The sequence below is a fragment of the Microcebus murinus genome, chromosome 10, assembly GCF_040939455.1.
Source record: "Microcebus murinus isolate Inina chromosome 10, M.murinus_Inina_mat1.0, whole genome shotgun sequence".
Taxonomy (NCBI): domain Eukaryota; kingdom Metazoa; phylum Chordata; class Mammalia; order Primates; family Cheirogaleidae; genus Microcebus; species Microcebus murinus.
This window is the reverse complement of record NC_134113.1, coordinates 24,259,466-24,283,292: the sequence shown is the minus strand read 5'-3', so window position 1 is coordinate 24,283,292 and position 23,827 is coordinate 24,259,466. Positions and strand designations below refer to the sequence as shown.

General features: G+C 38.8%; 1 protein-coding gene and 1 pseudogene across 2 annotated transcripts in view; both read right to left on the bottom strand.

The window, feature by feature from the left end:
* Positions 1-5,588, bottom strand: part of NTN4 (netrin 4) — a 111,851-nt gene extending 106,263 nt beyond the window's left edge. The window contains exons 1-2 of one of the 2 annotated variants that reach the window (XM_012775310.3): positions 5,085-5,588; positions 1,736-2,265 (exon numbers count right to left, since the gene is read on the bottom strand). In XM_012775310.3, the coding sequence (XP_012630764.2) occupies positions 1,736-2,265; positions 5,085-5,139 (585 nt within the window). In that variant the 5' untranslated portion in view covers positions 5,140-5,588. The remainder of the gene's footprint in view (positions 1-1,735; positions 2,266-5,084) is intronic. The other variant, XM_076007095.1, reaches the window with a different exon arrangement.
* Positions 5,589-7,349: 1,761 nt separating this feature from the next.
* On the bottom strand, positions 7,350-7,444 carry LOC142873558 (uncharacterized; annotated as a pseudogene).
* Between the last annotated feature and the right edge of the window lie 16,383 nt (positions 7,445-23,827).

Here is a 23,827-nt window from a genome sequence, read left to right as displayed (position 1 = left end):
ATCAATTCCAAGGCAATTTGAGAGTTCAAGCCATTCATTTGTTTTCAACACAAAGTATCCTCCACACACAAAAACAATGAGTCTAACTTATCTGTCTCTTTCCTGTCCTGGTATCTTTAAAAATGTCCAACATGACAGGGTGCAAACCAGCTTACAACATTAGGCCAACTTTAGGGACCATGAATAAGAACAGAAAAGTTGGTGTGCTGCTTACACCATGTCCTACTTGGTTCTGATGCCAGCAGCACTATTCTTGGTGGTGTCTTCAGTGTACACACAGAAGAACTAGCTGGAGGATATGGCGAAAGTCCCCATGTGTCTAAGGTAGTAGGGGGAAAGAGTTCCCAAATCAACCTTTTCATCAAGCCCCTGGCAAGCCCTGCCCCACTCTACTCTAAAAGCAGAATTGGTAGCACCGTATACAGCACCTGACACATAGCAGGGGCTCAATAAAAGCTTATTAAATACAACCAGTCTGAGAATAGTTGTATAAATGATGCTAGTAGAGTGCTTATCCTAGTTTCTGTAGCCATTGTAACGCATGCATTGGATGTGTGCCTAATAGTCCAGGCTTTCTCAACCTTGGTACTATAGACATTTTGGGCTAGATAATTGTTTGTTGGGGGTGGGGTGGGGAATGCTGTTTCATGCATTGTCTGAGGTTTAGCAGCAGCCCTGGTCTCCACCCACTAGATGCCAGTGTGTTCCTCCCCCCAACAAAAATGTCTCCACACATTGCCAAATGTCCCAATGTCCTCTGGGGGTGCGGGATGGGGGGGTGGGGAAACATCCCTATTGAGAACCACTTATCTAGTCTATATGTTCATGACATGTACTAGAATTAGAAAGATTATACTCTCTCTTCTCATTTTTCTGAATCAACATTTATTGATCTACTTATTGAAGGTACAATATCCTCTTAATCTGTTTTCATCCAGTTTTCTCTAAATGTTCTTACTATTTTTGGGAGGGGGTACTTTCTAGGTACTGCCACATAAGTTAAAAGGAACTGTTCCCCCTGTAGAGGAAGAGAAATATTAAACAAAGAGAAAACATTTAGTACATAAATTGGATCAGTAGCTAAGGAGGGTATTTTGCAGAATGAGCTTCAGATGGCCTTGGGTCCAGGATAGACCCAAGTGCCTAAACTGGAACCGATATGTCTGCAACCCACAGGGTACCTTTGTGTCTTAAAAGAAGCTACCTTCATTTGCTTGCCATGCACTCTTAGACTTAACAATAAAACTCCACTGTCATACAAAAGTATCCTTCTGACAAACAGATTTTTTTTTCTTCCTTGGCTTTGTTTTTATTTACTTCCTATTTATATTAACAGTATCAGGAAGATACCCTGTGTGGGCTCCGGGAACAGGCTGTCTCAGTAACTCTTCCCCCTTCAGAAACACAATAAGTAGTCCCACTAACTGAAGAAATCAGTAGCCTTTTAAGCCTTTAAGCCTCTATGGTAGAGCGATGATGTGTGTCTGCTCTTTCTTTAAATGAAAAAAATTAGAATTTTAGAGTTCTGACTTAAACCCAGCCAGTAGGTGATCTACTTGAAAATGACTACACATCCATGTCTAAGGCTGAGAAATAATTTATGACAAATAAAGCTCATGAAAAATTCTAATTTCATTCATGTTCCTACAAGTATAGCTTCATGCTTTAAAAAAAATGTGGGCTGGTAACATTTTTCTTCCTTCCTTACAGTGTAGAGTTAAACGGGTGCCCTTACCTCTCCTCCAGTGCACGGAAAAGGACTGGAGTATCGAGAAGTGCAAATAGCTCCCTTCTTGACAACATCATCCTCCAGGCCAAATGTGGCTGAGCAGTTAGTTGCAAAGTACTTATAAGGCTTCCATGTTTTCCCAAAGTCCTGGGACCGGTCGAGCACCATGGCTGCCGGCCTGGGGGACTTGAACACCATAATTAGATGAGTGAAGTAGAATTCAGCTTCCAGGTCTAACTGGATCTTTTCTCTGTGCACATCCTCCGCCGACTGCCACCACGTGCGAGGAAACCTGAAGGAGGAGTCTGCCATGGCAGACGGCAGGTGAGCCAGGTGAGGATGGGCAGCATTGCACTTGTCACACTTGGGCTGCCGACACGTCAGGTCAGTGTTTTCACTGTAGAAGCAGTACAGTTCAGTGGCATTCTGGCCACACGTGGTGTCCGCCCAGAGTTTTCTCCCCAAGGCCAAATTTCCCATCCGAGGGTTGCAGGCTTTTTCACAGCGTGAACTCAGTCCAGCTACTCCACTCAGTCCTAAGGAGGGGAAAGCATATGTTATTCAAGACAAAAACCCATCTGGGAAGCTCTTCCAGCTACCTAGTCCATCTGCAATGGACAAGGCATCCCACCTGCCAAGAGCTTGAGACTTTCAATATAGGAGAAGTTCTACCATATTTGAGCATGAACACTGTTCTACATTCACAATGCATTTGTGTATACAGGTGTGTGTGTGGGGGGGTGTTTGGTGTTTTATGTTCAGATGTAAAATTCACATAAGAGGAAAAATCACTTTAGATAAAGGATGAGAGGAGGGAATATGAAATCATCAGGGTGAAGATTATTGGCCTAAAACTTTTCAAGTAGTTAGCCTTATAAACATTTTATATATTTGAAATATATTTGTTTTTAAAGTCAATACCTAAAAAATATGTTTATAAGATCACTTAATTTAGCCTTTCAAATATAATTTGAGTCTTTAGCATTATTTAACACATTTATTATGAGAATGCATTTAGGAGGAAATGTAGAATTCTATTTTCTTTATATTTTTAAGCCAATGAAGGGATACATTGCCTAGGAAAAGCAATATGAGATATTTAATATATATACAATGGGAATTCATTTAGGGGGAGGCAAAGCTAGAGACCACTGGAGCTCAGATGTGCAGTATCCATTCCCAATATTAAGTAAACATAGCTACCAAAAAAAACCCTAAAAAACCAAAAAAAAACTCAAAGCTGCCAAATGGCAGGAAACTTTATTTTACACTACAAGCTCTCTGTCTGTTGAGGGTTTCTACCTGTGACAGGTTATATAGTAGTTACCTGTTTGCTTAACAGGAGAATGTTTACAGTCTGGCAGCTACTAACAGCACCTTTAAACATTATCTGTGAACTGAAACACCTTCTTAAAGAAACACACTCTTCCTCCCAAACAAAGGTCCAACAGACTTTAATGTTTCAAAATTACTGGAAATGATAAACATTATCCACTTATTAACATTCTGACTACCTATTATAATCCTTTAATTTGGGTTTGTCATTTTAATTATGAATACCTTAAGCAAAATTATCTATTTTAAAGGTTAAAACAGAGAGAAAAAGAGGGAAAAAGGAAATCAAACCCTAAATTCTGGCTAATTGAATGTTTCTGCTTCTTAAAAAGCAGTAGCTCTGAACTGTTATCACAGTAGTGTTGGAGGGAGCCAAATGACAGCTTAGGCTGAAACAGACACTTTTCACACACTGACAAAACCCAACCCCACATAGCCTTGCAACCAAAATAAACAGCTTCCTTAGGTATTAATTTTTTAAATGTCAAATTAAAGTGCACATTATACCTAGACTCTGTTTGCCACTTTCCTGATTAGCTGGGGCAACAATTGCTTGTGGCCAGAATCACACAAACACACAGTGTGCTATGACTCACCTGTAAAGCATTTCGGGGAAAATCATATACTGCCTGTACAAGTATTTTTAACTTGAAACATTTGCCTTGTGATATTTATTTACAACCTCTCTATTGCTTGCATGTTTTTGCCGTAACATGGTTTGAAGCGGGAAAGGTTTATTAAAGTTCACTTTTGAAGATGCAAAAGCAGAAAGAATTAAAGTAAAATCTTAGACCTTTAACAGCTTTTTGGGAAAAGTACTGAATAATTTTAAATGCCCTTAAACTAATAAGTCCAGAAAAGATCTGAGCCAAATAATCTGTGGGCAAAATACTTGGAAATCCCTAAAGTGACTGTCCAAGTTTACCACAGATGCTGCCATCACTCCGACTGGTTTGGGATGCAAACCCTAAAACCTGGATTTTACCGGGTGCCAGAGGCTCTGGAGGGGAGTGGAAAAAGCCAAAGTGAAGAGATGCGTGCGACAGTGCTCTCGGTCTACCAGTCCGTCCCTCTAGTCCACGCTCCCCTTTCTGGAGCAGGCGAGGTTTGCACGAGAGCCTGGATGGCTGCGGAGTCCCTCACGTCTCTGCCCCTCACCCACACAGCTGCACTTACGCCTGCCTGGAAACCGGGTGACCCGTAAGGGGGGGGCGGGGGAGACGCGCAGAAGGGGCTCCCGAATATAGAAACGACAAGCCAGGAACCGGTGGCCTAGGGTGTCCCAGGCAAGCCAGGATGGGAGTGGGAGGGAAGAGGGCATCTGTCGACGCCTCTGCCTGTTGTCCAGTAACGGCGACAGGGAGCGGACCCGCCTCCGACCTCCCGCCGAGCCTCGGCCAGGGTACCAATTCCCCAGGGGCGGCCAGCCAGCTCCGTGCAAACCGAAGGGCGATCACCACCTGCTGTCCCAACTCAGAGTCCCGCTGCGTTCCAGCCGCTGCACCGCGGAGAGGGCGCTCGCCCCCGCCCCAGGTGTCCCTACCTGGCTCCCTAAAACCCAGCATGAGGTCGGGGGCACTGGTGACCGCTCCAAAGGGGAGACCGGCCCCGGCCCACGCGCGCCCAGGGTCGCTGGGCCACCCCTCCTCATCATTCCTCAGGCCATGAAGTGCCGGGGGATGGCGAGCTGGGTCCTTTGTTCCCTCACAAAGTGGAAAGGCAGTTTTTTACCAGCCAAACCGAGAAAGAGGCCCCGGTCGCGGTATCTCCGGCAGGGCGCACCCAGGATATCGGGTTATCCAAGGGCATGGGTATCTCAGTTGCAAAAAAAAAAAAAAAAAAAATCAATAGTATTTGAAAGTGCGGGGCCCGGGGAAAGGAGGCGGAACATGGCCACTCATTTCACCCTCGGGAGCAGAGCTCTGCGCTCCCAGCCTGGGCTCCCCTGCACCTCCGAGTCCGAGCCGGGGAGAGAAGGAGCGAGGGAAGGGGGTGGGGGCCCGGCCGCGTCACCACCCACCTGCGGCCACCGCGGAGCAGCCCCAGAGCAGCAGCAGCCGCGCGCAGCTCCCCATGGCCGTGAGGAGCCGGGAGCAGCCGGGTCGCGCGGGTGCGGGAGGGAGCCGAGACCTCTGGGCTGCGGGCTGAAGCGCCAGCAGTCCTCCGAAGGAACTGGGGCTCTTTATTTCCTCGTCCTCCGGGGGCGCCGGGCTCGGTCAGTGGGCGCGGGCGGCGGGCAGCAGCGGGCCGGGGCCGCGCCGGGCGGTGGGGTGACCCTGGAGCACCGGCCTGGCGGGGCCCGGGCAGCTGGGGGGCGGCGGGAGCCCCGGGACCATAGCCGGCCTGGCCGCCCTGCCCCTGCGGGCTCGTCCGCCTCTAGCCCGGGGATCGGCGCCCGCAGCCGCTGCTGAACTTTGCGAGACCTTTCACTTCCCGGCCGCCGCCGCCGCCGCCGCCTCCTGGGCGTCCTCCTCCGCTCTTACCACCTCCTCTGGCCGCCGCGTCTCGGTCCCGTCCTTCTCCATGGGCAGTTCCATGGGATGCATTTTTATTGCACCGACACCGCGGCGCTCCGGTGCCAGCCCTCCTCCCCTCGCACCTCCACCCCTTCCTCCCGCCCGCCCCCCGCGCTTGACAGCCCGGGCGGTGCAGCCCGCGCGGCCGGGTCGCCGCCGCCGCCCGGGGAGGGGTGGCCCGCGCCCAGCGGGCGCCCCAGCTGCCTCGCAGCCCGCGCGTCCCGCCCGCCTCAGCCCGGCCCCCCGCTGCCCTCGCGCCCCTCCCGGCGCACGCCCTGCATCTCCCTGTGACCCCCCCGGTGCCCTTCAGCACCCACAGGCCTCCTGGGGAAGCAGTCTCCCACCTTCTCCTGGAACATTCCTGAGAGCGGTTGACTCCCTCTTGATCAGGTCGGGGCATGCCGAGGGGCTTAAAAAACCGCGAAACAGGCTAGCGCCTACTTCCCACATCCCCCAGCCAAACAAACCCTCCTCCTCTTCCTCCCGCCGCCGCTTCCCCGGGAGTCCCACCACCCGGGACGGAACCCCCCAACTCAGCCCCGGGTCTCGGGCCTCGAGACAGCGCTGACCGCTGAGAGGCTCTGGCCGCTCCTCTGCCGCCTTTATCAGGTGGGCATCTCGGCTGAACAATCGCTGCCTACATGATCCCAGGGTTTGCCCATTTGGGTGTCAAAGGTGTTCCCTAATTCAAACTCAGGTTGCTAAAAGAACAGGGTCACAGGATTGACTAGTGGGCAGTTTAAGAACATCCTTGTCTAGAGGCAGGGGCATGACAAAAAGCTCTTCGGTCCGTCCTAGCACTCTCACCCTACGGAGAACGTAGTGCTGTGAAACAATAATGTCATGAAATAACTGATGGGGAACAGTTTGGTAGCAACCACACGCAGCTAATTGCAGATAGGATTGCTCAGGGCTGGTGCTTCTGGAAGGAGATTAAATAGCAGTTGAGTCTGGGACTTTTGCAAGCTCTCTGAAAATATAATTCTACATACACATCCAGGGAAATTGGCAAAAGTTAAGTCGAGAGTAATTTTGTACTACAGAGCTCATTTTGTGCCTTTGAATATTTTCCAGAAAATTAACTACTTTACAGATATCGTTCATTTGTTGAGTCTGCTACAGATGAGGACAATTCAGAGCTTTAGGGTATATGTAGTTATTATTTACAATGACCCAGCCAGGAACTTATAAATTTATATCTCCCTGGAGGAACTGGGTTGAGGTCAGCGTAATCCATTTGGGAGACATTAAGATCGTTCTCCTGGCCAACACTGGGAAGTGGCAAAAGGTATGAGACAGCAATTCGTACAGCATCATCCATTTTAGAAAACAAACCCTTTTAGTTTTCTAATATTGGCAACGTTGGGGCTTTCATGTCTTATATGCTCCTAATAGAATCACTGAAACACCTTTCCAATTGTTTTTACCAAATAAATGATAGGAAATTATAGCAACCAAAGGCTTTCGGCACAAATATTAACCTAATTGCCAAGGCAAATTGAAAAAAAGAAAGAAGGAAAGAAAAAAATGCACATTTATTATTAACTTTTGAATCTAGTACATTTAGGCAGAACTGCTCCATTTTTTAAATTGACAGATAAAATTGTATGTATTTTTCGTGTACAATATCATGTTTTAAAGTATGCACATATTGCAGAATGACTAAATCTAGCTAATTAACGTATGCATTACCTCACATATTTATCATTCTTGTGGTGAGAACACTATACCCACTCTCTTAGCATTGTTCAAGAATACGATATATTGTTAAAAATACAGAACACTTCACAAAGTTGTATGCCTTCCTTGTGCAGGGGCCATGCTAATCTTCCAGTTTTAGCACATGTGCTCACAAAGCCAGCACAGAACTACTCAATTTCTCATTACACATTTCAAAAGCATTTACTATCTGCACCAATCCTGCACTGATAATATACTTCCTTGATTGCACTTGATTAACTGTTTCTTATTTACTTTAATAAGCTCATTCAGAATAGAGAAGTCTTTAAAACTCACTTTGTACAAACGTTATGTTTTTCTTACGTTCTTTACTATCCTTTACTGGGAACACCTGCAGTAAATGTTCATTAAATGTTTTTGACTGAGTTATGTTGAAACTATTGTTATATAGGGACTAAGGAGAAGACCAATGAACTCCAAATGATTTCGCATGTCGTAAAGGTGTCCATTCTACATGGATACTTTATATATGAAGCAGCTCCCAAGAGAAAAGTAGTCAGCATTCTAATCAACTTCATTTCCTTATATAGTCTAATTTTAGCTATAAATTATATTATCATTTTGAAGATGCTATCCAGAAAAAGTTTACCTATATAAAGAAAATCTTGCTCAATGGTAAGTATATCAGTGCCTATGATTTCGTGTTTTTGAAAATTTCGGTAATGGATTCAGAATGTTTTTTGTCGTTTTATGAATTAGTAGGAAGCTTAGCAAACGTATATAGAATTGAAATAACAAGTTTCCAGAAGCCAGATAACTGACCAATGAGATTTAGAATATTCCTGAGAACTTGGAAGAAAGTTCAAAGGGCCTTTAATAACTAAAATATAATAGATGGCAAAAAGTCCATCTGCCAAAGACCTCACTCAAGGGAGAGCCCTTCAGGTCCTTATTTAAATTATTCGTACAAGTCTGATATGTTTGGTTATGATATTTTTCTAGACCACAGCATATTAGAAGTAACAAATTAGAATGGAATGGGATGCTGTTAAAGACAGCGTAAGTTGAGGCCACTTGAGCTAATAAGGTTGGGGAGGGAGTGGGGAAATTATAAGAACTATCCATAGGGACCAAAAAAACCCCCCAAAACCCCAAAGCCTACAGCAGTCTGAGGCCTTTTAATGAAGAGGCAAAGCACCCAAAGGCTATAAAGGCATCACTCTCTATTATACCTTAGTACAGTACGTGAGGTTCCTTATGGATCATAGGACATGCCGAATCAGAAGGGACCCTTGAGCTCAATTTCTCACCCTATTGGGAACCCTCTCCACAAAATCTCTGTCCAGTGGTCATTCAATTTATGTTCTAAAAATCTCAATAAACAAAAGCCTCAAAAGCAGTCCCACTTATTTTTGGCACTGTTTTATTTCACTGGGACATCTCTCTTCTTAAACTTCTATCTATGTTTATAGTTTAGTCGCCTGCAACTGTACAGAGTAAGTCCAGTTTCTCTTCTGATAGGTATTTGAAGAGTTGAAGTCAAGTTTTATTGCTTCCTCTTAACTATCCTCTTATCCAGATGTTTGTTTAATTGCCCATATGACATGATTTCCAAACTTTTCACCATCCTAATTACCCCTTACAGATATACTTCAGTTTGTACTGTGGACCTAGACCTCAATTCCAGGTTTGTCTGATCAATGTAGAATGGAGCAGAACTAATAGTTCCCTTAATTTAGGTCTAGGGCTTATATTTCTATAGTCTAAAAATGAATTAACAGCTTTGTGATGTCGGCTGATGTTACATTTGAAGCCAAGTAAAATCCTCTTTTTATGTATTGATATCCTACAGTCATTAATAAAAGGTAAAATATATTTTGTTTAATCAAAAGGAAAGATTGCCATTAAAATGCATTGCATGTAGTAAGCATTCAATAAACATTAATTTAAAGAATAAATCAACAAATTTGAATTACTCAATTTGAAAACGGTTAACATCTTTTAAAGAAACTTTTAGTCCTTACTGGACCAAGTATCTATTTTCTGAAAAAGTGATCACTTCAATGGAAAATTTGACTCTTCAACAACACTGTGTATATGTGGCATTACTATCTATTTCCAAAGAAAGGAAGGACTGAAAATAGTGATATTTTGAGTATCTTTAATGTCCTTCCTGCATGGAACTGTAAACATTATCTCATTTAGCTTCACAGCATCAATGTGTGGGAGGGAATAGTTGTGCCCCTTTGCACAAAGAAAAACTGATATGAAAGATGTAAGGGCCAAACTTAGATCATATAATAAATATACACAGAAGATAGGACCTGAGTTTTCAGATAAAAAAAAAATATCATTGTTTATCTATCAGTTTTCCATGAGTACACTATTATCTTTCTTTGAACTGGAAAGCTTTGGGAGAAGATAAAATGGAGAATTGTTTCCATTGAAATAATCCTAGATTTTGTTTTCTACCTGGTCTATGCCCTTTGAATACCCTTTAGAAACATCATCTGGGGAATTTCCTTAAGCTTTAACCTAGGCCTCCTGCCACTGGCACTGTTTCTTATTTCATGTGCTTCCTGGCTACAGCTGCTCATTCCTAGGAAGGGAGTGAGAGCCTTTGAAAAATACATGTGCTCTTCCAGGAAGGTAACCAGTACTTTTCTTGAAAAAAAAAAAAAAAATGCACGCATGCTCTCTCATGTTTAAATTAATTATATGGAGCCTAGAAAATTAAAAAAAAAAACAACAAGAACAATTCTGTTGTTATTACAGAGATAGCTGCTATTGATAGCACTATATTGACTCATATTTTAAGCATTTTTTCCTCTAAATGGCTAAAACTGTCTGTACATATTTCTATTTCTAAGATTAAAAGATGCTTTGAGACAAATTACCATTTTTTTACTGTAGGAAAATAGATAAAAGAAACAATTACCAAAGGCCTCAGGAAGATGAAAGGACATTAAACAGTATGAATTGATTCCTTTTATTTATATCTCTTACCTAGTAGTATAGTGGATAAAAGCATGGACTAGGGGCTCTGAATCCTGGCTCCAAAGCCTACTGTGTGACAGTGGTCAAGTTACTTAACCTCTCAATGCATCGTTTATCCATCTGCCATATGGGAATAATAATAGTGCCTAATTCATAAGGTTATTTTGAATATTAAATGAGTTAATACTTCTGAAGTGCTTGCTTAGAAAAGTGCAAGACACACAGGAAGCAATTTTGTTAAATATATAAAATAGTAAAATACAAATCCATCATGTACATACAATCTCTCTTGACCAGTGCCGACATTTGATCATCAAATTGTATGTAGATAATTCAATAGTCAGAAGCTAAACAGTTGCCCTGGCTTCATTTTTAAGTGCTCCTTTACATCTATGAAAGACACTCCACAGAAAATGAAAGTATGAAGCAAGAAATGTCCTCTAGCTTAGAGGGAAAAAGGAATTAGCATTGAATGAACAGATCCAATTTGCCAGGTATTACATGTTGAACATAGTCCTTACAACAACTCTCTAGGGTTAGGGTGTCATCCCCCGGATAAGGAGACTGAAGGTCAGAAAAGTTAAATAACTGAGCCAAAGTCACAAAGCTACTAAGTAAAAGGACAAGTCAGGATTTGAACTCCTGTGTGTCTGATTATCAGCAGAGTATTCTTTACATTTCTTCTTTTGAGAGAGGTGCTATAGCAAAGCAGTTAAGAGGAAGGAATCTAAAACTGGGCTGCCAATTTTCTCATTGGTAAAAACACTTGGTAGAATGTTTTCTACCTTAACAATCACAGTTTAACCCCTAGAGCCCATGGGTTTAATCACCATCTACTTTGCTCGATCCAAAATCTCACTTGTGAGCTTCAGAGCTATGTATCCAACTATCTATGGGCAGCTCTATTCAGACACCTCAAATTCAACATTAAGTTCAAAACTAAACTCATCATCTTTCCTTGCTAACATGTTACTCCTCCTGTATCTTGGTAGAATATCACAAGTATTTAACTACTGAATCAACACAAAAAGAGCATCATTTTCCAAACTTCTGTGTTGTGAGGAAAAAGTACTTGTAGTGAAATAATTTTAATATTAGGTTAAACAAAGTTAAAATAGGACTTCCCAGAATTGTTAATATGCCATGTTCATTGTGAAATCTCCAAGAAATGGAGATGATATTATATTAAATAGGACTGCATTCAGTTGCATGAGCAGAAACCCAACTCAGGAGCTTAAGCAAATGGAGATCAATTTTCATCACATGACAAGAGGTCAGACGGCAGAGAGTCTAATACAAATGCAGCTGTTCATCGAAGTCATCAGGATTTGTGTGGGTTTTCTTCCTCATGGTCACAAGATGGCTGCTCCACCTCCAGGATTTGTGTTCCTATTCTAGGCAAGAGAAATAGAAAAAGAGAGAGAGAGAGAAAGCTATATGCCAGCTGATCCTCCAAAAGCTTTCCCAGTGGCCTCACTGATCTGCTTGTATCTAATTGACAGGACCGGGTCACCTGGCCTCCCCAGACCACGAGAAAGTTTGGAGAGCTAAGTATTTTAACTGGACACATTGCCGCCCTTAACAGAACCAGGATTCTACTGGGAAGAAGGGGAGGTTGGATATTGAGTAGACAACTACAGTAGCTGTAGATGTCATCAAAAGTCAGCAATTTCATCAATCCATTTGGCCCCAGCACCTATTTACAAATTCTGTGGCTCCCTGTCATTGGCAGACAGAATTCATGTTGTTTGGTGTGGCACCCAACCCTTCTATGTTGTACCGGTTCCTCGCCACCCTCAGTGAACTCCCCGCAGTCCTGGGATGAACAGCACTGCTTCATGCTCTTGCTTCTGCACATCCCTTCCCTTTGCCTTCTCTCCTCTCCTCCTTTGGCTAATTCTGGCAGGTCCTTGGATATTCAGTTGCGACAGTAACTGCTGACGCCTTTCTTTCTTACTCTCGTCTTCCAACAGGGTGAGTTGCTCCTCCATCTTCTCATGGTGCCCGATGCATTACTTTCTTGTCCTCAGTTATACATTTTTTTCCTCATATGTTGAGTAAAAGAAAACTGGGAAGCAAAATGTATGTATGTATGGGAAACATACATAGGAAAAAGACACAGAAAGAAATATATCAAAATATTAGAGATGGCTGTTTCTCTGGCTTCTAAACTTTGGCAATACTGTTGCATTGTTATAATTACCTTTTTATTTTACAAAATGTAGCAACTTAAGGCAGGATGTGAAGACTGGCCTTCAGCCATTCTTGTTCTATTAGTATCAGGTGGAACACTGTGAGCTCAGGAGGCTGGAAGAACTACATGGAGGATATGGACTTGAGCTGGGCCCTAATAGTTGGGTAGGTTTGGATGGTTGTGGTGAAGGGTGTGGGCGAGGCTTGCTGGTGATAGTCACAGAACAGGTGTGAATATTTAAAGTGCCTCTGGGAGGGCGAGTAGAGTCTATCAGGAGAGGAGAATTCATAGGGATCAGGGGGAATAGGGAGGAAAAAGTAGAGGAGTGTCATACAGTTAGCTTTGGCAAGTTGAACCGTTCTGTGTTGGGAAGTTACCCGATTATAATCATCATTATCTGGAAATGGCATATAATAGATTAGAAAAGAGAGGACCGGAAGGAGGGTTAAGGACCACTCAATGTGGACACCTGGCTCTAAACCAAGATGCTGATAGGGAAAGTGAAAAGGGAGGGGGGATTGAAGAAAAATCAAAAAATCAAAAATAAATTGATGGGACTTTGTGTAATTGATCAGGGGATTGGCAGAATGCTGGGAAGAAATTAAGAATGACTTAGTGGCTCTGAATCCAGTTGAAAACATTGGTAGCTTCTTTTTCAGAACTAGAAAAATCAGGAAATTTAGTTGGTTTAGGCAGTGGCTGATTTCATTTTGAGCAGGTTGACTTAGCGAGAATGGCAGGCAGTCATGGCCAGCAGATGATTAACCTGGCTCTAGAGCTTAGCAGAGCAGTCAAGTCTCCAGAGACAGGATGGGAACCATTTACATAAAGATACAATAAGCAGAAATGAAATCTCCAAAAGAAGCAGACCATTTTACAAACATTTACAATCAGTGTTAGAATTTTACCTAATTCATAATTTTCATGATAAAACATTAGCCAAGGAAAAGACCTTGAAAGTCATTTGTCCAGCCTCCTTTTTAACACAAGAAAACTGAGGTCCATTGAGATTATACATTTAAAACTTTTATTCCATAGGCCCCAGCTCAGTCAAGAGTATGCAGCTAGTTAGGATTAGTGACTTAGTTGGGATTGCAGATTTAACCTTCTCTGTGCCTAGTACTTTTATGTAAGCAATCGAGAGTGCAAAGATTCTACTAAACTTGTCTAGCTCTATGGCTTAAAACCAAAGAAAGTACTATTGTCCAACTATTAGAAAACCAAGTTTTAAAAGGCCATAATCTGGGCCAGGCGTGGTGGCTCACACCGGTAATCCTAGCACTCTGGGAGGCTGAGGTGAGTGGATCGCTCAAGGTCAGGAGTTTGAAACCAGCTTGACCAAGAGTGAGACCCCCATCTCTACCAAAAATAGAAAGAAATTAATTGGCCAACTAAAAATACATAGAAAAAATTAGCCGGGCATGTTGGCCCGGCTACATGCCTGTAGTCCCAGCTACTTGGGAGGCTGAGGCAGAAGGATTGCTTGAGCCCAGGAGTTTGAGGTTGCTGTGAGCGAGGCTCATGCCATGGCACTCTAGCCAGGGCAACAGAGTGAGACTCTGTCTCAAAAAAAAAAGGGCCATAATCTTCCAAAGCAATTTGATAAAAACCTTTGTCTATAGGTAGAATTTTAAGATATATGGTGTAGTACAATGTATTCAGGCTGTTAATTAAGCTAGATATGCTTCTAGTTTGGTTTTACCTATAGGTCTTAATTACCTTGGATATTTTTCAATCCTAAACTTGTGCTGCAATTTCAAACACAAACACCTGCCTGAACATTTTTATTTCAAATATCACAACATTACAGTTCAATTTAGAGGGCAAAAATCTATGACACAATGTGCTTTAACCCCAAATTCAGTGTACTGGGCCTCATTGTGGAAGAGGCATTCAGTTGTCAGAAACTTCAGGAAAACCTCCCTAAGCAATGTCAAAACCATAATACCTTAGAGCTCATTCCTCAGAGCTCAAGATAATGATTTCAGAGTGTTAATACATTTTTAAAACCTGTAAATGAGTTGTAAATGAAATTGGAAGGCCTTAGCCACTCAAAGTTACAATAAAAATAAGTTCATTTATGTTTCTGCACACTTTAAAATAACACCTCAAATGTTCTACCTTAGACCTTTTCAACTTATAAATACTAATTTACTCACAGAAATATTTTACTAAATTTGAGGAATTAAAACTGTAAAGCCAAAGTTAATACAAAAATATTCATTGCTCTGAAGTCAAAGCACATTTTCATGCATGTAATTAGTCTCTCTAATATAACTATAGAAGATTCCTTCATCATAAAGGCAAAAGACATCATTTCCTCATTTTCTGTCCTTCCTTAGAAATGTTTGAATGAATACAAGTTTTATTGCAAACAGAGAAGGAATCTTCTTTAAAAATGATTAATTCTTGTTAGAATGCATGATATTCCTGTTATGGACAGAACTCTGTTTTTGGTAATAAAATCCCATAGAGATACATTAACACTTTTAAAATAATACCAAATTTTACACTGAAAAGAATCCTGAAGCTGCCAGGGATTTCTCAGTCTACTAATAACCCTATAGGAAGGGTGAAGGAGGTACAGATTACTATCTCTTACTCTGAAAAAAATAAAATCAAAACATGCAGACTTCAGGTAATAAGTAGCTAAAGTCTGTAGCTTTGAATTCTTTTCTCAGTCTGACTGGTGCAGTCTTGGGCATAGCACTTTTAAATACACAAAGAGAGTAAAATATACTTATTGTTTTTCAGGGTGTACTTTTTTGGTGGGTATATAAAAAGACATTTAATTGCCCCTTTGTAGACTCAAAATATCCTGCAATCAGTAAATAAATATATTGAATATGTATATATTATTCAAAGGAATAAGTAAATAGAATAAGTATTTATTCTATTAGAATAAGTATTTATTCTATTCTATTACTATTCTATAAGTATCTATTCTATTCTATTCTAAAGGAATAAGTAAATTTCTATATTTCCTATATAGAAATAAAAACTTCCCTATGTAACTCTGGATGAAGCTGTCCCAATGTGCTTACTCTTAACAGAACTTTCCCCCCCATTATAACCAATAACAATAGCTAGCATTGATTGGGGACTTAATGTATGGCAGGCCTTGTTTTAAACACTCTACATACATGATCACCTTCAGACCTCTCAGTCACCCTAGAGAGAGACCATCAATTGTCATTCTCATTTTACAAATGAGTACTGAGACTCTCACAACTAGTAGGTAACAGAGCTAAGACCATAACCCAAACCACTGGACTCTAAAACTGTCTTTGGGAATATAGAAAAGCAGTAAGTAGGGCAAACCCATCATCCACAGAAACCAGTTTTCATTTTGGTATAACTCTTTTTGATCTTATATGTATCCATATAATTTTTGTTCTATACTCTTTTCACTTATTACTATTCACTTATTAGAAATTCTTCCCAAATATCAATTTTCATGGCCAAATACTGTTCTAGTGAGTAGATATACTTTCTTCTACTTAATGATACACTTATTTGGATACTTGGGCTACTTTCAGATTTTTGCTATTATTAGTAATACTTTTACAGCTATCTCTGTTAATTAACTATTTTCTTAATCTAGGATTATTTTCTTCTAATCATTAAAATGGAAATACCAGGTCAAAGGGAAGGTACATTTAGGCCACATTGTCAAATTTCTTTCCAAAAAGGTTGTATCAATTTGTACAACTACCACTAATATATGGTGCCTATTTAACTTCACCCATACCAACATTGGATACTATACTTTAAAAATTTCCTAATTCAGTATGTAAAAAGTGATATTTTTGTTTGCATTTCTTTTCTTAGACTATACATAAAATTGAACATTTTTAATGCTTTCTAATCAGTTTTATTTCATTATTTCCACTAATTTCCTAAGGTAGAATTTCCTAATTTCCTAAGGAAGGTAGACCTTTCTTCTTTTCTAACCTATGCATTTAATGCTAAAAATTTCCCTCTCATCACTGCTTTTGCTATGTCCCACAAATTTTGATAAGTTGTACTATATTTTCATTTAATTCAAAATATTTAAAAATTTCTCTTGAGATTTCTTCTTTTGCCCATGGGTTATTTAGAGGCATGTTGTTTAATTTGAAGATATTTGAGGATCTTTCTTTTATTTATTTCTAGTTTAATTCCATTGTGGTCTGATAAGATAGTTTGTATGATTTTTATTCTTTTAAATTTGTTAAGGCCATGTTTAATGGCCTGGCATATGGTTTACCTTGTTGTATATCTTATGTGAGTTGGAGAAGAATGAGTAGTCTCCTGTTGTTGGATGCAGTATTCTATAAATGTCAATTAGATCAAATTGGTTGATCTGTTCAGGTCATCTATAGCTTTATTATTTTCATTCTTTTCAAATGGTAACTCACTTTAGCAGCTAGTGAATAAGACAACAGAACAGTAAACAGAAAACCAAATTACACTTAAAGTATGTATTGTAGGAAATGGATTACCATGCATACTTTCCATAAAGTTTTTCATTTGTGTCTATCACCTCTTTCTAACAATGAAAAGGGTATATGAAAGGAAAAGCAGGGTGACAGGTTAAGCCAGAAACACAGAAGAAAAGGTTGAAAGGAAACACCAATCATGTCACTAGTCTAAGATTTTTCCATTTTCTATATGATGCTTTCATGCCCATTGGGAAAGGAAAAAAACTTTTTGACCAAGGATTTTATCTTTATCTGTGTCCTTGAGAATTCATAATGTTTAATGCAAAAGCAATAGTATAAAAAGGGGCATCTATAATCTTGTAATTTGAACTGGCTCTCTTTTCATTGAAAAATACCAAAAAGTCATGATTATAGAGTTAGAAAGGTAACTGTGGTGCAGAAAGTTTAACTGATTACATAGTGTTATAGTTTTATGAGCTGCTTCAAAAGCAATCAGACTATTCAGAAAAACTTTTTCATAACAAATGTGTTCTTCCTTTAAAATGTAAACAATGAGCCAATCTTAGAGGCAAACATTGACTGCATACTCATATCAAGTCAGTTGTTACAAGTACTTTAGTTATAACAATGTAAAAACGTGAAGCATAGGTTTACTTTTTAACTCCAACCCTGTTCAAAGATCACTTATTGGCCTCTGAAGGAACAGGTGGCATGCCTGTTATAGTTTAACAAGTGGCCTTTGGGTGAGGTATAGTCATTCAGATACCCCTGGATGCTTTGGATGCTCTCATGTGTGGCAGTGTGCACTTGCGAAAACATTCTCCTCTCTAGATCTGGAAGCCCAGAGTCTATATCTATATTAGGCACTGGGCAGGTATTCCAGACTTCCCTTCTGAGTCATGGATGAAAAATGCCATCTTGTAACTGAGATAGCAATTCCTTTGCTAAGAAATCACATTCTTAATTTCTAATGTTGACATAAATATACCAGTTCTTGGTAAATAAGATAGCTTTTCTATTTGCAATGTATTTTCTGAGCATTCATCCTTTTGATAACAGAATTTACAGGGAATTTTTTTTTTCTATCAGAGATACCATTAATTATACTAGGTTCCTCAAAGAATTCCAGATTCACCTCAAATATCAGCAATTCAATTCAGTTCCATTACTCCTATCTGTTGGGTTGGGGTGAATTGAAATTGTATTATGTTTATAGTTAATTTTAGAAATATTTACACTCTTAGGGAATTGAGTTTACATTTTTATATACACGGTATAATTCTCCATGTACTTAGGTCTTCTTTAAGATATTTCAATAAAGTTTTATAATTCTCTTCATAATAATCTTGCCAATATTTTATTAGATTTATTCCTAGACATATTCTTGGTTATTTTTATAAATAATATCTTTTTATATTTTTAATCAAATATACTAACAGAATTTTTTGATATCTTTTTAAAAGTAGTATTTTATAATTCTTTGTTATTGGTATATCAGGATATAATTGATTTTTGTATATTGATCTTATATCCAGCAACCTTACTAAATTCTTAGGTCTAATAATTTGTAATCTGTTGGATTTTTCTGTATAAACAATCGTATCATGTGACTGTAGGTACCATTTTGTTTATTCTTTTCTGATAGTTATAATTTTATTTGTTTTTATTCTAATTATACTGGCTAAAATATTTAGTACATTTTGAATATTCACAATATTGGAGGACTGGTGATTTCTCTTATTGTTTTGTGAGGTAAGTAATGTGTTTAGAAAGATGTTTACTTGTTTTTTATCCAGCACTTGGTGTTTTGTACTAGGAGAATTCAAGCTATCTAATCTGCACTATTGCTAGAGTCATTTCCTGTCTTAAATCTTTTCCCTTATCTTTACATTTTCTATTAGTTGATTTGATCTTTACATACTCTATAAGCCCAAGTTTTACATTTACTTTTCTTATTTCCAATTGTGTATCTTTGTGAAATTGAGTATTGATTGTGAAATCCCCTAGTGAGAAATTCTTTTCTTTTTTTATTTACATTACTTCTTAATACTCATGGTTTCTAGGAAAAAAATAATTAAAAAATAAAATTTACTTTCAAACAAAATGAGATGACCACAGATCTACCTAACATTTTAGGGATATGTTTTTTATTTCTTCCTTCAATGTTTCCAATACCTCCAAACATGCAGGTTGCTTTGTTGCACAACATTAGAGATGCCACCCGCATCACTGTTTCTATGAGTAGCACACCCTGGAATTGTGCAGTGCACAATCCACAAGGCTGAATGTGTTGGCCCTGCCTATGCTTCTCACTTTTCTATCTAATTAAAGCTGTGAGGTCTCTCTCAATCAAGTAGTGATAATCTGCTAATGCCTGACTCCAAAAACAACTCTAAATGTGTTACAGAAAGATTTTTACCTTTGGCTACAAGCAGAAAAATATCATGTTTGGAAGATATATTACTATAATATAGCTTTAGTAGGCAATATCATTCCATCCCAAATCAGTATTGATACTGTGTTCTTTCAGTTTAGTATCATGTAATTAAGTAAATTGGCACTTCTTTTTATAGAAAGACAATTAGGCTGAGGTTAAAAAAATGAGAAAAGAAGACAGGAATTCCTTGGGTGAAAGAATTAACATAAAAGTTATACAATTACATCTCTCAGTAGTAGTAATAATATTTGTGATGAGATAGTAATAATGGTAAGATGGTCATCATCATCATCATGGTATACCCATGAGTCCTAGTTGTTTGGATTAGTTCCAAGTTTAAGTTGCATTATGGCTTAGTTTCTGCTCTAAAGAATTCTTCAAAAAAGAGAGATGGGGGTTGAGGTGTAGAGGATTATATAGCAATAGCTGCTGTTTTCTCACTAAAAGAATGTCATTGTTGATGATATATGCCAAACTTATAATGACATGAGATTACCAACATATTATTACTTTTTAAACTCTCATCCTGTACACAAGCAAGATCAAAATTAATTTTATCTAATTGAAGCCATTAAACTCTCTTTAGAAAGACATATCTTTAGTCATATACTAAAAAGGGTAAAGACTATAGCAAACCTGTAGTTCTTTGTAGCTACATATCTGGAAATTTAAGTTACATATATATATTATATAACATAGACACTTTATATATAAATGTATATTTGTGGGATACTTATTCATTCAGTATTGGATAGCACAGGTCTGGGCTTCGCAGGGGGTAATACCACAAAGGGAATAATGTGTGCAATGTGCAAAGTAAGTGCATGTAACTAGCTTGCACTAGCAGAAAAAAGCACTGGATGGAGCCAAAAGAGGAGTATAAATCAATCATGACCCTGATAGAAAAGGATAAAGTTTAGATGCTTTGATGTACTTGCAAATAATTATGCTAGCACAGGAGCTAAACAGAAGGCAAAAATAGAGGCCACAGGTTCGAAGAAAAAGTTTTGAATAGTCAAGATTTGGAAAGCAGCTCAACTTTAGAAAAATAAAACACTCTGCCCTTGCAAAGCATATTAGGCTTCCCACTACAATGAAGTGACCAGGGACATTTATCTATCACTGGTGCCAGGCACAGAATAAGTTCTCAATAAATATTTGTTGAAAATGGACAAAGAATGATAAATTAGATAGCTATGTGGCCTAGTTAAAAAAATCCCAATTTACTAGCATCACATGTGGTTAAAGAAAATCTGTTTCTGAGTTGTTTTGTGGGTGTGGTTCACAGACAGCTTTGGTGACACATCAGGAAAGATGGCAAGCAGTCTGAGAACAAGTGCTACAAAAAGTGATCTCACTATAACAGCATGGGTGGGCCTGGTAGTCATTTCTCATGCAAGCACATTAGTTCTAGATAGTTCTCACATGGCTAAGAAGCTGAGAGAAATTGAACAGATTTCATCATTAAACAAATAGAAAATATCAAATAGGTGAGGGAGAATTTTGAATGAGGATAGGAGGAAACATTTTTAGATAATTTTGTAACCTCCTGCCTCTTTCATTCCCTCTCACACTCAGCTCTCTCTTCTCACTCCACTCCCTTACCTTCTCCCTCTCTTAGCCCAAGAACACTAACAAAGCAGAGATGTTTTCCTATAATCCATTCAAGAGCACTGTCTTTGGAAGCTAAGTAACTTGAGCAAGATCACCTAGGAAGAGTCTGCTATGTTCTCAATGTTTGTGTTCCTCCTAAATTCCTATATGGAAACCTAACCCCCAAGGTGATGGTTTCAGGAGGTGAGGCCTTTGGGAGGTGATTATCATCTCATGAATGGCAATAGTGTCTATATAAAAGGGCCTGAGGGAGCCTGTTTGCCCTTTTCTTTCTGCCATGGAAGGACATCATAAGATGCTGCCATCTTTGAGGCAGAGAGCAAACCCTCACCAGACTTTGAATCTACTGCCTTGATGTTGAACTTCCCAGCCTCTGAAACTGTGACAAATAAATTTCTGCTGTTTATAAATTACCCAGTCTAAGATATTTTGTTATAGCAACAAGAACAGACTAAGACAGAGGCAGAGCCAGGATTTGGAAAATTGGACTCCAGATCTCCTGGTCATGATTATTATACTAAACTCGATCATGCAGTAGTTACGTTGCAGATAGAAAACAAAATGCCTTCAAAGTTTTCCTTTTTTCTGTTGTGAAGCAGCAATTATCCTTCAACTCAGTCCTAAATCAAAGGTTGCAACCTTCCTTACCAAAAAAAGGCACCTGAAAGTTTCTAAATCACCCAGCAATATAAAAAAAAAGAAAACACCAAAGATCTAGAAATCTCCAACAATGAAGAATAGAGAAAGGAGAAAGCAGGGTGAACATGTTACTTCCCACTTAACCTCATTCATAAAGTGGGAATAATAATAATACATATCTCATAAGGTTGTGGTAGGATTGAATATGTTAATTAAAGTCTTAGAATAATGCTTGACACACAATAAGCAACTCACAAAAGTTAATTATTACTGATCTTTTTCCTACGGGGTGTAGTGGCACACTTTTTTCTTTTTTTGCTAACTAGCATATAGAAAATTTCAATATCACTATGTGTCTTCAGTTCCTAAAGCCTGAGAATGTGATTTCTAGCAATGTAATCTTATTGTTAAAAATTCTATACAATTTATTTGGATATTCCATGTTTTAATAGAATACCAACTTACCATAACTTGTTGTTTTAATCAGACATTCTTACTGCTTTAACAAAAGTGAATTAAAAGGTTACTGATTATGCTGCAAAGGCAGAATGGTGAAATGATAAAGAGCCTAGATTTCAGCATTCTAAGTCTAGGTTAGAATGCCACTCACTAGCAGAGTGACTTTGGACAAATAATCTACCTTCTGTATGTGTCAGTTTCCTCATCTGTAAATTGGGATAGTAATAGTATCTACTTCATGGATTTGTTGTGAGGATTAAATGAGTCATTGCACATAAAGTTCTAGGAATAGTGCCTTGCACAGAATATGCACTATGTGAGTTATTTCTTTTATACTTTTCCCATAGAGTTGAAAAAATATATTTTGCCAGTTGACATTTTACAAATTTATTAGTAAAATGTTTATAGAAAAACGTTCAAATTTCCCCTCTCTACGTGTCCCAAATATATTTAATTTGTGGTTGAAATTCAAGCCTTCCTATCTGCCTAATTTTAATATGTTGTAGTTATTGCTTTAATTCTATTTTAATCTTCAGATACTTATTTAAGATCATTGCTTTCATTGTCCCAGCCTATTTCTTTGCCCCAAATCCATGCATAGGTTTAGATGATAATGTTTCTATAATTTAGGAGCAAATTCTCTAACAAAATTAACTATTAGACTATAACAAATGTAATGTATATTTAGAATATTTTCATCCTTTTTATATAGACACTTCTAAACATCATAAATCGTAGGGCTTAAAGATTAAAAAATATGTGTATATATTTTTACATATATTTACATACATTTTTACATATAAACACATATTTTTTAATCTTTATACTTAACTACTGCTTATAAAGTACTGAAATTAACAACAGGCTCAAATAAAGCAATGAAATATGCTAGTGACTCATCACATTTTAATGCTGCTTAATTTTTAGGCTTCCTTTGTGAATTAGCTAAAAGATATAGCAAGTTACAGAATAATGACTAAACCCTTTTCTATTTCCTGCTTGATTTCCTCTTAAAGGAGAGTATTGGTTTTTTTTTAAAAAAAGAAATTACTGAAATATTCTTTATTTAAAGAAAAGCAGGGAATTAGAATTCTCTTAACAAGCATATCTTCTAGGGTGAAGAATTCCAGATGAAGGAACAAGTGACGAGAACAAAAGCACTTTCATAAGTTTAGAAATAATGGCTCTATCTAGATCTACATAAGAACAACAACAAAAATGAATTGAATGTTGTCTGTGTTGTGCTGATATAATAGTATCTTGTTGAATCTTGCAGTCTCATCCCAGTGTCTGGCATCTTACACATACCTGGACGCCAGGTGTAAGCGGCATTAGGGCAGCCCAATGGTGATAACGGCACCTTGAGTAATATGATAAGTAGAGAATGTTTGCCATTTGGGTCACTCCCAGGAAAATTGCAGAGGCATAATAGAAAAAGAACCAAAACTACAAATGCATTAAAAAAAAAAAAAAAAAAAGGTTAACTTATAAAGAAACCAAAGTGACAGTCTTTCTTATTTATAATCATGGAAAGCATTAAACGACATTACTGCGAGTGTATATAAGACTTTCTTTATCTTTAGTTATGTACTCTTAGGAAACTGAGTATTTTCTAATGTTTCATACAACATTTTTAAACTCTTCTTATTAAAATCAATTGACTATCCAAAAATACGTGTCTTTCTCTGCTTCCATTCCATGATTTCTAAGGAATTAGCTTTATTAGCACTCTCTTTAGAGCGTAGGTTGCAAAGGCATTTTACTTTCCAACTCACAGTAATTTTTAAACCACATCAATTATTT